This window comes from Lutjanus erythropterus, chromosome 5 (assembly GCF_056507025.1).
Source record: "Lutjanus erythropterus isolate fLutEry1 chromosome 5, fLutEry1.hap2, whole genome shotgun sequence".
NCBI lineage: Eukaryota > Metazoa > Chordata > Actinopteri > Lutjaniformes > Lutjanidae > Lutjanus > Lutjanus erythropterus.
In genome coordinates, this window is record NC_139321.1 from 23,199,075 (window position 1) to 23,216,077 (window position 17,003).

The 17,003-nt window shown below is 38.7% G+C and overlaps 1 protein-coding gene across 1 annotated transcript; it reads right to left on the reverse strand.

Moving 5' to 3' along the window:
• Positions 1 to 105: 105 nt before the first annotated feature.
• On the reverse strand, positions 106 to 16,433 carry hmgxb3 (HMG box domain containing 3). Its single transcript, XM_084719274.1, has 20 exons — positions 16,272 to 16,433; positions 15,753 to 15,927; positions 13,889 to 14,407; positions 12,655 to 12,762; positions 12,352 to 12,486; positions 11,988 to 12,226; positions 11,759 to 11,868; positions 11,593 to 11,673; positions 11,301 to 11,383; positions 10,280 to 10,390; positions 10,004 to 10,144; positions 9,240 to 9,547; positions 8,283 to 8,410; positions 5,387 to 5,518; positions 5,109 to 5,293; positions 4,730 to 4,952; positions 3,452 to 3,585; positions 1,687 to 1,806; positions 1,286 to 1,495; positions 106 to 778 (listed from the first exon to the last, which is right to left on the reverse strand). The coding sequence occupies exons 1-20, from the start codon at positions 16,409 to 16,411 to the stop codon at positions 185 to 187; spliced, it is 3,876 nt and encodes a 1,291-aa protein (XP_084575400.1). The 5' UTR covers positions 16,412 to 16,433; the 3' UTR covers positions 106 to 184.
• Between the last annotated feature and the right edge of the window lie 570 nt (positions 16,434 to 17,003).

Consider the following 17,003-nt stretch of genomic DNA (forward strand, 5'->3'; position numbering starts at 1 on the left):
CTACCCCTTTAAGAGTAAAGAGAGCTTCAGAGCAAAGTACTCTTTAACACTGAAATCACAAACTTCTGCTTCCTCACTCGCTGTGGTGAGCGCTGTTTCACTCTTACATCTCTAGTATGATCTGCTCCCCCGTCTTTGTGGTCAGTCCATGCGTCTCCCTCCTGATTGTCCATCCTGGACATTTTTATTCAGGAAGCACAACCTCATATGTCTCAGTCCCTCTCTCTTGTGTCTGTCCCTCCATTCCACTTCCTTCATCCTCCTCTTTCTCTGTGTTGATCTGAGCCACTCCAAGCCTGTACAGAGCATCCCTGATCACCACCTCCCCAGGCTGGCAGGCCTTCACCACTTGGTTGATCTGCTGGCTCACAATGTCCCGGCTGGTGAGGAAATCTACCAGGCGGTTGTACAGGTAGTAGTAAGCCGTATTGTTGAACACCACAGGTTGCTGAAGGGCGCGGCTTGCCGAGGAGCAGTCCTCTGATTTCTCAGTGGAGCCGTTCTCAGCTTTGTCCATGTCCACGTCTTTCTGTTCTGCTCCCTCCTGTTCCTCCTCTTTCTGCGGCTCAGACATCAGGCTGACGTAGGGCTCCAGATCTCGGCACAGGAGCATTGAGTGGTGGTCTGAAGGAAGAGCGGGAGGCTGCTGGGCTGCTCCGGGAGGATGAACCAGCCAGCAGCCGGAGGATTTGGTGATAGGGTGGACCTGCTGGTTCTCTGCTACCAACGACAGGTCAGCGCTGTACGGCTGCTCTTGTAGCTCAGCACACGACACAAACTAAAGAACACAAATTCAGAAAACAATAAGACTAAATCCTGCTTTTTTTCTAACTCTGAACGACCACTAAAGTTTTACGATTTTTCCCATGACTAACGTTTATAAATTCAGAGAAAACCAGGGAAAGATTTTCTATATTAATCTGTTGATAAACCCATTAAATTCTTCTTTTATTTTGAAGTAAAGCTGCAATTATTAATTGATTATCAAAATAGCTAGTGATAAGACAACTAAGCAATTAATTGGTTTGAATCATCTTTTTAATAAAAAAAACCCCACTCTTCTCTGATTTCAGCTTCTAAGATGTAAATATTTTCTGGTTTCTTTACTTCTCTCTGATGGTAAACTGAATATCTTTGGGTTGTGGACAAAACAAGACATTTGAGGACACCGTCTTGGGCTTTAGGGAACAATGTTGACATTTTCTACTCGGGCCTTTGATCCATTTAAATTTTAACCAGCGGACATGTGAGCTCCTTAAGTGATAACAGGACTTCGATCGCTCACCTCTGGCTTTTCGAAAGGGTCCGAGAAGCAGCCTTGGTTCCTGCCCCACATCTGGGTTGCCAGTTCTGGGTACTGCATGTCAGCACAGAGTGCCACCTGACGGGCACAGTCGCTCACATAGACTGGAGGCCAATAGCGAGAGGACAGGAGCAGGTCTACATGGTCTCGAGCGGTCTCTCCTCTCACCAAGTACTTCGAGCTACACACAACCTGGACAGAGTCATAGGACAGAAATGGACGAGTAACACCGAAAAGCCTTTCAAAACTCTCAAGAAACACACAGGAGACATTTGGGTTTCACTTTTAACTGCTCATCCAACATTTGGAGCTTTACAATGCAATTTTGTGTGAATTCACCTGTTTGAAATAGACTAAAAGAAGGACAGGGCTGCTGGTTTTACCTTGTGGGGGCAGACCTTTGACAGCTTGCCAGCGGTCAGGTGTGCAGGGGGCTGTGGGGCCGTGGAGAGGCCACTATGAACAAGTGTGTACAAGGAGATCAGGGAGGCCAGCAGCTCATTCTAACACAGAGGGAGAAAAAAAAAGAGGCTTTTATTTAAACTCCAATCTCTGAGCCCATCGGCTCTCATCTGACGATGATCTGACAGAGTTATTTTAGTTTTTTATTTTTCATTAGTGTAGTCGAGTTTAGTTTCAATTAGTTGCCAGAGAGGGTTTTTGTGTTTCAGTTTAGTTTTTATTAGTTAAGTTTTAGTTTAGTTTTTAATTTTCAGTATCATTTTCTTTTTTTTATTGGGGTATTTCTCATTGGAAAGATTTAAAAAGTCTGATTAACCACAACACTTTGTGAAGGCAACTGACCCACAGTTATGCAAACATTTCAGTTTCATTTAACATATGCACTAATGTCTCCTTATGTTTGTTGTGTTGACAAAATTTGACAAAATTGATAAATGTACAATATGTAAGTTCAGTCTCTCACACTAAAACAATAACAAGACAACGTTTGATGATGTCATGAAGTAGCGTGGCATTTTTCTTTACATCTAAACAACCACCATACCATGAAAATCAAAACGTCTGACATGACTCAAGCAGAAGTCATATTCACAGACAAGGTAATATTAAAGTTTCACCAACTTCCTCACTCACTCTCTGATATATCCGGACGGATCCCATGTTTTCCCATAAGTCATAGCAACTAGCACCTAGGTGGCAACAGCCAGCAGGAAACACACTCTTACCATGAATAAATTATGTATTTTCTGTCGGAAACATCTAGGATAATGTAAGTACACAACTCAAAAAAATATACAACATGTCTAGTGCTTTTAGACATTTTAATGCAGCTCTTTAATTCTAGCTTTAAAAACTAAAGGGATTCCCAATACAAAATATTGTTTAGTATTTTTCCCTGTTTTTTATTTTTTTAAGTTAACTATTTTTCACAAATAGTTTTAGTTTTTAGTTTAGTTTTCGTTCACTATAATAACCTTACTGCAGTGCACCAGTCATTATCTATATTATAGTCCAATTAGTTACTTGAGATGCGAGAACGGATGACGGACAATATTTTGGAATATCTCTATAAACATATCTGTATATAAAGGTAGACAATTTTTTTAAAAGGTGATCACAGGCTAAATTATGATCAGAAAACAGCTGGTTGGCCATTGTGTTCCTCCTCTTTTGCTCCCCACACAGACTGTTTATCAGCATGCAATGAAAACCCGCTCAAATGTGATTGGTCAGTACTACTTGGAATACAAACCAGAACACTTAGGATACCAAAATCTCGCTCCAAGACTACATTCATATGCAGATATCTGTTCATAGAGATTAAACAAACTGTCACACACAAGTACACCAGATGAATACAAACAAAAAGAATGATTAAGAAGAAAACTATCTTTCAACTCAATTTAAGCAAACCAACTTGCTGAAATACCCTTGAGCAAGACAATTTACAAGTCCCAGGGTGCGTGAGAGCAGAGGGGGAATTTCTGGTTCTTTATACCAAGAACTTGTCACATGATTAGTGTTTTTTACCCAAACAGAAATACCCAAAACCAAGCAAGTATTTTCATGTTACAGTCAACATGTTTACTTTCAATCATTAACTTACAAGAACAAGAACAACATGAGCACACGCAGCAACACTTTCTTCTCTTCTTGTCTCTGTTACACACAGATACACACACACACCTTGGTGGAGTCTGGGGTGACGCTCGCTCCGCAGCGGTCCAATACCGTTCTGAGCTCGTCCTCACTGTGATCTTCAATCTTGTCGAGTCTCAGCTGACCATCATGAATGAGGCGCACCAAAACTGATGGATCTCCTAAAACAGATGATGAAAACTGTTCTCTTAAAACATGTTTTTTAATAGTCTCCATAAGCCACTGCAAGTAAAGTAACAAAACACTTCATACTGCAATAAAAAAAAAGTCTTAACATCATGATGGACTGTAATGCCATCTACTGTGATACTACATGGTTAATTATTTTATTAATTTTATCTTGTAAACTGACTGATACTGTTTTTTTTTTTTGTACATTCAAGCATTCATTGCCAAAGATAATTAATGCTAATGTTTCACACATTGTGGCTGACTATTTTTTTTTTATTAAAGAAGGAAAACAGAGAAATCTTTAATATATTTACTATAATAAAGCATAAAATGGTCACGATATGTCAGAGATTAAGGAAACGTTTTGAAATACTCACTTCTCTGACAATAACGCAACAACCGTGGTGTCCTTTTAAATTTCTATTCCGGTCTGTAACTTGTGTCACTGTTTGCCTGTTTCACACACATTTCACAAGTAAAATTCAAATTAATGCCGAATGTTTGCCGAATGAGTTAGTCTGTTTAGGTGTATGAAGAAATCATTGATAATCTTTTAGAAGGAGTTGATGTTTATAGCAGTTAAATTGAGCAACATGTTAACAGAGGCTGGCAGGCAGTAGCTGACAATCACTGAATGTGTATTTTCTGAGCAGTGGCCTTTTGTTTTTTAGGATAACAAACTTAACTTCACAATGACAGACAACTGACAGTTGTAAACAGCTGATCAAATTACGGTTTAGGACTTGTTGTTGCTTGTTATTGTCAGATTGTGCTCGTCTTGTGCTCCTGCAGTGTTCCTGCAGCCTGCCTGAGCTTATTTGGACTTAAGTACTCATTTTTGGATGTGCTATTGTTACATATTACCCCTTTAAGTAAAAGGGAAAAACACAATTCATATGCGCAAAAAATCTTGTGCACACCAAATATGTGGCTTAATAAAGAACTTTTTTTTTCAAGCTGTCATTTTTCTTTGTTTTTTTTTTAAAATCGCGATAAATATTGGATTGTGAACTTTTTAGTCACAGTGAGTTTTCGGTGAATTCCTAATAAATTTAGGTTAGTCTGTATAGCTTTTCCCTTGCTAGTCACAAGATTAACTCATAAAAGATTAAATTCGGGGGTATAATCAGGTACCTGAGGGCTGCGGTGCGTGTGACAGGACCTTGTCCTTCTCTGTGTTGATAACAGTGGAACTCCTCATCAGTGGGGGGATGAAGGGAGCGATGATTGAAGCGTCCACCCGTGTGATGGGGATGTCAGTGGGGAAAGTCGCTTGCTCGATGGCCTCACTTTCCATGGTCAGCCAGAAGTCATCCACGTGCACCTCATCAGAAACTGAAAACTCGGGCCAGGTAAACTGCGGACAGAACCAAATGTGTGGAGCGATCACTATACTCACGCTTTAACATCTTTCCTATAAGTTTTACATATGAAAGACCATCATGTCATGATACCGTCCCTGCTCAACAGCTCTAAGCATGTTGTCACAGCTCTACATTGGACCAGTTTTTACCTCTACGTTCTTTAGCTCCAGAACGTTGTTCACATAACGCTGTGCGATCTCCAGTTTGGGAGCAACACCACAGATGCCGCAGATCATATCATTGTAATCACGCACTGTCAGACACTCAAAGGCCCAGTAGCCGCTCAGGAGAAGCTCCTGAATTTGAGATAACTCCTCTGGACTCAGGGTGTGGACTGTTGCAAAAGAGAGAAGATACAGGATTGCTAATGTTCAAAATGCCAGACAAAATTAAATTAAACACAGTTGCAAAATTCTAGGATGTTTACCGGGGTGATTGGGGATGTGGTCTAGTATGGTCCCGGCTGCATGACAGGGTGACTGGCCCAGTTTGATACCGGCCCTGATCTTCAGGAACAGGTCGATACTAACCAGCAGTCTGTTCCCAATGTTGAACAACCCTGTCAAAAGAAGAATCGCATCCTAAGTCACAGAGGAACCTGGCAACAGGCCACACCACAGTAAAAATCTGTTACCATGAATACCGGAGCAAAATATTGTGCGACTGTGGTCTTCTGCCCACAAAAATAACAGTGTGGAAAGCTGCAGCCAATAACTACTTACTGTTTATTAAACTAAGCAACAGAAAGCGTCTGTTGAAACACTGGAGATAATTGTTGATAATTATGATGATAGTTTTTGCATTCTTTATATCAAGATTCACCATAATGCTGTGTCTGAAGTATTTATTTGCCACATTAAGCAGATAAATGTCAGAATAAACTAATCAGCTTTAAAATTATTAGGCTGGTGTTCATTGAAAATGTAAAACATTTTGAAAACATGCACTCAGTTAAGTTCAGAAAACAGCTAAGCAACCCAAAAGGAATATTCAGATATAATCCCTGTATAGTTACCAACATTTTCATTACTTAATTGTAATTTAATTACATAATTTTTGTCACTAACTGTAATGTAGTACAATTTTTAATTTGTAATTTAATTGCATGTAACTAGTTACTCCAGTTGCTGATGACTTGCAGCCCCTATTGGCCAGTTGTGAGTGAGGAGTCAGAAGTCAATTTAGGTTATATATAGGTTTTCTGGTATAACCAATGGTGGACAGTAACAAAGTACATTTACTTGAGTACTGTACTTAAGTACATTTTTTGAGTATCTGTACTGTACTTGAGTATTTATTTTTTATTTTTTTGGAAACTTCTGACTTTCACTTCACTACATTTCAAAGACAAATATTGTACTTTTGACTCCACTACATTTCTATGAAGGTTGTTGTTACTTTTTGACTGAGCTTTGAAGTCAGCTGTTGCTGTTTTTTCTTTTCTAAAATGCAGTTGGTCACATGCTGTGTTCCTCACAGAAAGAAACCAATCACAGTAGCTCCTCTCAAATGGGACTGATGTCAAAGTGGAAATTCTTCATCCAGGCGCACTAACAAGCACAAGCAAACTCTCCCTCTGTCATTCAAACAAAAAGCGGTAGTGGTGACGGGAGGAGAAAGACAAAATTAAATCTCAAGATATTATTATAATTATTAATTATTCCAGGTAGCTTTTAAAGTTGGATTGTTTTTATTGTAATGAAAAATATCACATAATTCATGTATATACTGCCTCTGAAGACAGAAAGAAATCTCAGTTATTTAACTTGGAGAACTCCTTACAGTTGGCTTCAATCTAATTTTATGCAGTGATTTTAATACAGTTACATCAGAAAATGCCAATATCTGTCCTTTTTGTTTTTGACTGTATTTCTATGCTGAAGTTTTTATAGGTGTTTCTATAGACTTTGTGTAGCAGAGTGGTTCTACAAGCAGGTCAGTGCATCATTAGATGGTTTCAGAGAGTTACAAGCTTCTGTAAATGCATCATGAAAACAATACAGCATGTATTGATATTAGAAAATGTACTTTGTAATTTGTACTTTTCAATACTTAAGTATTTTTAAAAACATGTACTTTTGAATACTTACGTATTTTTAAAACCAAGTACTCCAGTACTTTAACTCAAGTAAAATTTTGACTGATTTTAATTTTAATAATATTTGGCCAGGAGTATCTATACTTTGACTCAAGTATTGGGGTTGAGTACTACAACTGGATCTTGCAAAAAGTGAGCTCACATCAATGTATCTATTATAACTTTTATCTATATGTATAAAAGTGTTTACACCCTAATTATAAACATTTATAAATCATTAAGAACAGTAATCTTATTGTTAAGTGGTACCATTGTTTCAAAAATTGTGAATCATCATAGCCACGAGATGTTCTTGAGCATAAAAAATTCCATTTGATTGGTCTGGTAGTATGAGAGATGAGCTGCGGTCACAGGATCAAAGAATCAAACACACACAACCGATCGCATGATCCCCTCCAGGCAGAGATAGTAAATCTAGCTTTAATCTAAATTCTAGAGCGGTTAGGATTAAAGAACGTGTGACAAATGAATATTACAAAAAATGGGCCGAGTATGATTTACTGGAATCTTAAACACTGTCAGTGTTCTGCGTGTTCACACTTAAAAAGAGCTAGCTCCAAGTTCACTTCACACAAATCTGCTACTTCACTTTCATAATTCACATTAAATTTTGAACTGAGTTTTGCAGCTCACTGTTCGACATCCAAAAATGAACTAGTTTATGTCCACGTCTTTGTTTTTTTTGTCTAATATCCTCTCACCTGGGATACTGAAATCTTTATGATGATGTCATACTACGTGGTGCATGATATTCATGTTTTTATTTTAAGTGCCGATATTATTCATATCTGTACTATTAACAACATTTCACAACAATTTGAGAACATTTTACACTACAGCAAACTTTAACACTTTATTATTATTTCTCTCTCTCTGCTGCGATCACACCTCTGTTTTCTTCAGCTGATAATGTGAGCACTATCACTGCTCTCAGGAGTGAATGTCGCTTATGTTCACATTCATTAATTGTAAACTGATCCGTTCAGTTCACACAAAAATATAAGCACATTCAATGCATTCAATGTCCACTGAACATATCTCTGAACATTATAGATATAATGGAGAATTTGGTGTATTTTTGAGTGACATGAATTCCACCCATAATCTGATCTGTTGTGTTTCGATATTCTGTATGAGAAAAAGTACAGTGGCCTCTAACAGCATGATGGAAGACAGTGAATCGTGCTCCACACTTGTACAGGCTGTTGTGCGCGGCGCTGTTTACCTGGATGCAGGTCAGTGAAGCTGTGCAGAGCCAGACACTGGACGTTGAGACACACTTTGAGCTGGAGAGACGCTGTCTGGATCAGTGTCTCAGTCAGCAGCCAACAGTCCTCTTGTCCTGCAATAGTACTAGCACACACATAAGAGCACACAGGTGCCTCATTACACAAACGTTTTAAGTCTGAAATCCCATTTTAACTTGGTTTAGGGTGACATTTAGGATTTCTGATGGTACAAAAACATCTGTCTTATCTTGGGATAGCTTTAAAAGAGCTGTCCTAACTGAAGAATTTAGTTAGAAGTCAGGAATCCTACATTAGAGTGATATAGTTCCTTTCATAAAGTCAAAATAACCAAATGTCAGGACCACTGTTGTTAGATCTGTATGACAATGACAATGGAAATGGGGAACAACACTGAAATATTATGATTGAAAGGCTACTCAAACCATATGCTAATACTGAAGTTGATAGATGAGATCCAAATATTTATCCTAGTAGATAATTGTGAAGAAAACTACCCCAAAAAGTGGGTTTCCTCTCCTCTATCAACACAATTACTGCCTCCAACTCGTTAAAGCTAAAATCAAATGCTCATCTTTTCTTATCCATGATAAATTCTTCACTATTTGGGCCTCCTTGTAAATTTGGAAAATGTTATACATTACACTATATCATCATCATGTCCATTTGTCCCAGAAAGCTGCTGATTAAAAACATTTTGCAAACATGTTTATTCACATACAGAGGCATGAAGTGAAAAGGCCACAGTGGATTCTTAATCAGCTGTGCCTTCTTGTAAATTTGGCATTAAATACAAAACAAAGTTGTTTCTTTCCTTGTGAAAAACATCATGATGATGCTGAGCAGCATAGTAAAAACACAGAAACAATGAGCAGAAGCCAGGGACACTAGACCAACTTCTCTTCATTTTGTCATTCCACTCCTTATGTCCTCACCTCTGGCCTCCTTTGAACAGAGGGTAGTTACACAGGCCACAGTGAGTCGCTGCTGATTCATAGAACTGAGGCCACCCAGACTCGACCAGCGTCTCCGTCTCTACGCTGCCTTTGTGTTCCTGGTCGCCAGTCTGAACCAAAACGATCTGGAGGCTGTTGAGCTCCTGGATGAGGGTCAGCGTTTCCTGGAGCTCGGTCTCGCTCTCAGGAATCTGCAGGGAACGGTGCAGTAACTGCAGGGTGTTTTGCCGCTGGATGTCCTTCTGAGCAGGACTCAGGGCCTGGTATGGATCGAGAAGAGTCCCAGACTGAGAAAGGAAAAAATAAAAATTATGTGTGAGATTATTTTAATAATCACTAAAATTATTCATTTCTATACAGAAGAACAGAGATGAGAGAAGAAAGCTGTAGTATCTGTAATAGGAGTTTCTGGAAGGTTACATTAATTCTTGCAGTTACTACAATAGACACATCTTCATGTCAAGATCAGAAAACTACAGTTCTACAACTATTAGAAAAAAAAACATTTACACCAGCTCTGCTCTGTTAAAGCCTTGGAGAGGAAACTGCAAGGACAAATGACTTGACATCAAAGACCTGCTGTCATCAGTCTGAAGTCCAGATTTATGAATGCCAAGAAGAAACTGCAGGGAACCGAGGTCGGCCTGAGACTCATAAAGGGAGTTAAAAGATGAGAGATACAGCTGGAAACTCATCCTACAGTATCTTCACCTGAAAACAATCTAGAGGAAGTAAGCTTTCACCTTTAGTCCCTTAGCGTTCTTCTGGGTCAGCTCGCAGCCACATTTAGGGCACACCGCAGGTTTGTGTCTGTTCTTATACATGTAGTCACAGGACGGGTTCTTACACCGACCCCTTCCTCGTGCTGTAGACAGTCCCAGTTCCTACAAGGATAAAGAAGAGCAAGACTTACCCACAAGTCAAGGAAGAAAAGGATCTCAGCCAACAATTTTACGTTTGAAAAGATTTATCGAGTGTAATCTAATAATAAAAGAAAACGGGAATAGTAGTATACTGACAAATCTGGAAACGGTCTGTTGTTGTTTGAAAGGCACGACTGACAGGATATTCATTCTCCTGTCAGCCACAGAAGACACAGGCTGGCTTCCATCTGCTGGCACAGAAGAATCCTGCGGAAAGACACGTGAACAGTGACAATGATGGAACAAATCTGCACCTTTGCTGTTTCCATTTTTTATAATCCTGGGTTAAACCAACAAAGATTCATTTAATCTAAGATTAATTAGAATCAAATTTAGCTTTACAAGGTTTAAAGGGATAGTTCATCCAAAAATGAAAATACAGTCATTATCTGCCCACCGTCATGCCAACTGAAGGTCGGGTTTAGTTTTTCAGTCCACAAAACACTGCTGGATTTTCACAACAAATCGGCGCTGCACAATCTCCCAAACAATGTAAGTGATTGATGACTAGTTTTCAAAGGGGAAAAAAAAAACAGAAAAAAACAAAACATAAAATGCCTCAATACTACTCATCTGGTGTAAGATTTAGACTAAAAACAAGGTGTAAATGAGGTCTTTCAAGTCAACTTCGCATGGTAGGGCTTTAGGATACTTAGATTACACCAGTTGAACAGTACTGAGGCATTTTATATTTTTTTGTTGTTTTTTCAATTCGAAAACTGATCACCATTTGCTTAAAATGGTTGGGAGATTCTGTAACACTGTTTCCTATGAAACTCCAGCAGTGTTTTGTGGACTAAAATACTAAACCTGACCTTCAATTGGTATGAGGATGAGCAGATAATGACAGAATTTTCATTTGTGGGTGAACTATCCCTTTAAAATGAGTAAATCCAGATTTAAAATTAAGCAAAGCTATGTTGCACAATAAAAAAATAATGTCCATATAGTAAATCCCAGAAAAATTTGCTGGCCAAATCAATTGAGCATTGTGGCCGAATAATGGATGATAATAAAAAAACAAACAACAGCACAGTAAGGAAAAACAGAGACAGCTTGTTTTAAAGTCATCCTTGTGGGTGCAGCCCAGCCTAAGTGTTAGTGTTTGTGTGTTAACCTGCTTGGCGGCGGTTGTGGGGACTGTCTGGCCGAGCTGCTTTAAAGTGTTGGGTTTGAGACCTGAGAAACTCTCTCGAGCCACTGTGGTTAGAAAACAACCACATTAGGGGAGAGTGAAACCTCACAAAGTACCTTAAACAGACATATCACTTCTTCTCTGTATTATAAAAGTAATCTGTGTCAACGAGAAGCACTGATTGGACATACAATAAAACTGTACACAAACTAAGAATTAAAAGATTACATTTATTTAAGTATAATTAGAAATAAAATCAAATGAGGCACAGTACCTGTGGATGATTTATTGTTGTTTACACTTTGAAATTTTCCTTTGTCAGCTGGGACAGTTAAGATCTGGAACAAAGTACGGCCTAGAAACACAAACACAAGCCAGTAATGTAAATCTAGACGGTGACATCTTATTTTAACAACAAAATATTGTATGTTTTATCTCACCTGTGCAATAGTAGGCAGGGAGGATGGGTCTCACAGGCCTCTTTTGAATAGTGGCAATGCTTCTGTCTTGACCCTGGACTACTGCAGCCTTAAGACTGTCTTTACACTGTCTACTCAATGACACAGGGAAAGCATGTCAAGTGGGACACACACTACAGTTAACTTTTATACAGTTAAACTTGTCAAATAAACAGAAATAGTGTGGCATAAAAACTTCACTGATGCTCACTTTGTTTGTTCCTGCTCCTTGGTGTTGCTGCCCTCTGGTGGCTTTCCAGCTGGAGCTACACGCTGCTTCCTGGAGCACCGCTGAACTTGCCCTTCTTTTTTGCTCCCAGCGGTGTTTGTTTTACTGACATCAGCATTCCCCTCCAGTGCAGAGGGAGGTGTCAGTTGGCAGCTTTCATTAGGCTTGGTTTCAGCTTTCTGTGGCTTGGACGCAGCTTCTTTCACTTGCGTCTTCTTCGCCTAATAGTTAAATGCAAGCAAAGTTAATTGACTTGAACTGCAGGCCATAACTGGAGGCTGAATCACTGGACTACGCCTGGATGTTCGCATAAGACTGAACATCCCTGATATTATATGACACTTACAGCAGGTATCCATTTTCCACCCAAGTGGCTCCCACATTCAGGGCACGTTGGTGGCTTGTGGCGGGTGACATAAACAAATGAACATCCAGGATTTAGACACCTCCCTCGACCCCTCCTTGTGTATGTCTTCACAGACTGCAAAAATTAGGAAAACATGTAGGTTTGTGCCTCTTAAATGGTATTACCGCCCTCCAATCATCAGACTTGAAGATATTCCTGATTGTGTTTTTCTGTGTGCAGACTCTATGCTTGCCAATTTCAGTATTGACATTTATTAGGTGGATGAATAATGTGGCTGCTCACCATTTTATATGAAGGTTTGGCACTTGGTTCTATGCTGGCTCCTACAGAGACCATCATAACTGGGCCCATTGAGCTGACACCTGCCAAAGACTTGGGCTCCAGCAGGTTCTGACGTGAGAGATCAATCAATGCATTAGTATATACACTGTTTTGTGATTAAAATAACGAGAAACATTTTTACCTGTCAAGCCCTTATAATTGTTAATACAGTTTTTTTTCCGATTGCCAACATGCACTGGTTAAAACTGAACAAAGTCAAAACCCGTCACAGTCAGTGTAGCAAAAGTCTGTGTGGACCAAACTGCAAATCACTTTTCAGTGCTTTTACACAAAATGTATTCAATCAACCATTTTTCAAAATTCTTGAACTCATCTGGCATTTATACTTCACCAGCTGCAAGGCACTGGATATCTGCAGCACATTTTTCAAATGCTGCCACCCAGTTTTGAAAACTCTAAAATGATACCTAACTTTGTGCATTTCTGCATGGCCATGTTAAACTATAGACTGGCTGAAAGCCTACTCATGTGTCTTGTTTTCAGTCTCAAGAAGACGGTACACAGTATCGTCTAGTATGAGTGATTATACTATACATGTTAATGTTTTTTTTGGTAATTATTATCAAGCCCTGGAATTTCAGGAATTTGCTTGTTTCAACTTTTTATTTTTCACTTGTAAACTACTTTTTGCAAAGATACAGAAAAAAGTAAAGGATGTAGAAGCAAATTGCTGCATTTCTGAATCATCCTTGTTACAAATACTTCAGTAGAGTCAAACTGACAAGGTGTTATTCTTATTAAGTAGTGAAATACTGATTTATGTTAAATATAATTAAAACTTTAAAGATAAAATTTCAACATTTATATAATGCTGCCTGTTGTTGGTGTTTTTTTAGGTCAGTGTGTTATAAGTGACAGTGCTTTCTAAGTAGAGCTGGGTATTGGTACTCAATACTTTTAAGGTACTGATTGAAATAACCCTGTGCCAAGTAGTATCAAAACTTCTCCAGTTAAACAATTCCTCCAAACCAAGATCTAGAAAAACATTCATTTGTATGGTTTTGCTTTCCACAAACTTCTTCCATTTAATGGCCAAGATACATGTTGGTAATGTAGACAGTTTTGAAAAAGTGATTTCAGTATTGAACGGTGCTTGTTAGCGACTGAAAAAAAACGTAACATAAAACAAATGAAGCTCATCCTGCTGTGTGGTGGAAGGATCTTTAAATCTCACCTGGGTGGGTATGATGGCAACCACCTGCGTAGTTTCCCCCTGAAGTGGCTGCACTGTTGCCCCACCGTAACCACAAGCAGCAGCTCTTGTCTCATTTCCTTTAAATGTGATCCCATTTGTTGTAAGGTTGGCAGAGCCTTGTGAGACGTGGGCGTCTGTGGAGGCTGGGGTTTTGGATGAGGCAGAGGAGGCAGAGGAGGAAGAGGAGGGTGGGACTCCTCGGGGGTTTATGAGATGAGATGTTACTGCTGTTTCCTCTGCTATGTCATCAACAATGACGGGCTGTGCAGCAAGTTCCACCTCACCAGCCAACCCAAGAGAACTGAAATGGGGCTCTTGGGTGAGAGAGACAGAGGGCAGGCCTCCGTCCACCGGGGGGTCCAGAGGATCCACGCTCAGCTCCGGCTGAGAGCTGCCCGGCTGGTGGTTTGGGGGGCAGTCTTTGGACAAGAGAAAATAACTGGCTCTGGGGAGGATTTTGCGGAAGCCTGGCAGGTCTTTAGATGGGCTGAGAGACGACTGAGGGAAAAGCACAATCAAGAAAATTGTTTGTGGCTATCCAAACAGTCATTATTACATTATACTAAGCCCACTGCTTTAATTTTGATGCTAATGGGTCACTTCATCCTGACTTTATCTGTAGTTATGTTGAGCCAAATGTGTTCATTACAAATTAAATCAATCCAGTTGCCTTCAGGAGCGCTCTCCAGCGAGTAATCATAAAGAAGGACTCTGATATACTTGACAGCTTATGCCTACAATCAAGCACTCCATCATGGGCAAAGCTTTTAAAAAGATTGGCTTGGGTTGACTGCTCAATACTGTCATTAATTTACTGCTGCGGGTTCTACAGACACCACAGTTTTTTTCAGAATATACAGTACCACCCCTGTATTTATTAAAAATTATTAAACAGGAAAAAAAATCATGTAAATTCTGACTTTATTCACCTTATCACAAACTCTTCTGAAACTAATTTTGTACTTTTTGAGCATTTGTGTGATCACTGATCCTTTACAGTTACTTGTGACGGCTGAGTTGAGATTCTCCAGGAAACTAGTAAATATCAAAGGGCTGGGTGATGTAGCTGAAAAAATTAATAATAAAAGGTTTCATTTTAGTCAATATCGATAATTATTGATATTTTTAATGAGCTATTTTTAATAAAGAGCAGGAGAAAAAGTGTTGAACTCAACCACTTTATTCTGAATTTAACTGCCTCACTTAAAATGTAACGGCTTTATCAAGGCACACAGGTGATAGAGTTTAAAAAAAATCCCTCCAAAATGGCTATACTGGCAAGGTAACCTGTTCATTTTTATTAACGATTTCCTCATTATCTGCACTAACTTTCTCATGCTGTTTCTGTTGTTGTGTCACATGTCAATGGTGCAACTGAACAACAAAATTAACGCCAACAACAAGTTAAATAATTGTCGGTTTGTGTGTCATTCACACCACGTTCCATTATCAGGGGACATGACTGGCTGGATATGAGCCACAGCATGTTTGTTATGTGCTTTCATGGCAATATCCGTTTAATTCATTGAAGGGAAACTATTAAACCTTTTATTGAACATTTTGTTGATGAAATATCTATTGACAATTTATCACTATAGTTTTATAGCCCTAGCCTATAAAATTATTTAAATCTGTGCACACAATCAGTATAGATATTCTGACTGTGGAAAAATGTGAAATGAGCATTTTGCACATTTTCAAATTTCCTTCAGAACAGACCAATTTATTCTGATATTATTTATATGAGGGTCAGTGAAATAAACGGCTCCATAGATGATCAGATGTACTGGTTTGCTTATATATATATATAAAAAAAAAAAACACTTGGATGAATGTAGCTTACTATGTCAACGCCCTCCTTCTCAGACTTGGCCTTCTCCAGATAGTAGGCTTTCTCGGCCACGCTGAGCCTTTTCCAGCTCTCACTGATACGCTTGTTGATCTCAGACTGTGGCAGATTAGGGATTTCCTGTTGCATAATCTGGTGGACATCAAAGTAGTACAGCAGGTAGGCAGATCTGAAACAGACAGATTCAGCAAGTATAATCAGTTTTTAGAGGCTCAATCCCTTTCAAAAACAGAGTGGTGCTTAGTCAGAGTGTTTATGTGTATCAGTGAGTTATTTTTAAGACTTAGTAAGACTTTTTATTACCACAGTTTAATTAAATTTAAGGCCAGTTTTTCAATAAAACTAAACATCAAATGTGAAAATATACCCAATATATTAAATACATGAATATTTAAAACATCATCAAATTGAAAACTATTTGATACTTGGGCTTCTATTAATAAATGTAAATTTAAGACATTTTAAAACTTTTTAAGGATGTATATCCGCCCTGCTTTGGACTATGTACATTACCTCGGCTTCTTAGGCTTCTCCACACTGTCTTCTTGAGCTTTGCTCTTCCTCTTTTTTGGGGTTGTCACCTCCATTTGGTTGTAGCAGCTCTCCACCTCCTCTGTCACTTTGACAACTTCAAACACCTCCTCTTTCTCCATGATGATTTCCAAAAGTCTAGGCCAAACTTAAAAAAACAGCATGAGATTAGTTTGTTGTTTATGAAGGTAGCCTTTATTACAGGAAAGATAATTTAAGTTATTACCATTACTTTTATTTATACATTTATTTACTCTTTTTGTTTGATGTTTATTAATTGTATTATTATTGTTGTTATTAATTATTAATTAAATTAATACTTGTTTTGTGCCTGAAGACCACACAAGGTTTGTCCTGTTATTCTATTTTGAAATTAAAAACGTAATTTGTATAGTTTTTCGCTAAAAAATGCACATTGTAACGTGTAAGACTGTGCTTTTCACACCTTAGTTTGTAGAGTATGTAATGTTTCTGCGGTAGATCATGACTATGCAGCGCCACTCTTCTTTCTGAAGTTTATTATAGCTCAGTGAGTATCTCAGCTGATGAGAGGCTCATACAGATACTGTGTCTAATAAAAGAAACAGAAAGTAGGACAGTGTGACAACGGGCTCGCACTTCATGCAGACTCTACAGGGTCTCAGTCAAAGTAAAATACCATATAAACTTGTCATGCATATTAGGGAGACTAATAAGGCGCTGGCATGTTAAAAA

Coding starts and splice junctions, on each gene's coding strand:
- hmgxb3 (XM_084719274.1), bottom strand. CDS start 16,411: ATGGAGAAAGAGGAGGTGTTTGAAGTTGTCAAAGTGACAGAGGAGGTG. Junction 15,928..16,271: donor GAGAAGCCTAAGAAGCCGAG/GTAATGTACATA, acceptor TGTCTGTTTCAG/ATCTGCCTACCTGCTGTACT. Junction 3,586..4,729: donor ACACGCACCGCAGCCCTCAG/GTACCTGATTAT, acceptor CATCTGTTTTAG/GAGATCCATCAGTTTTGGTG.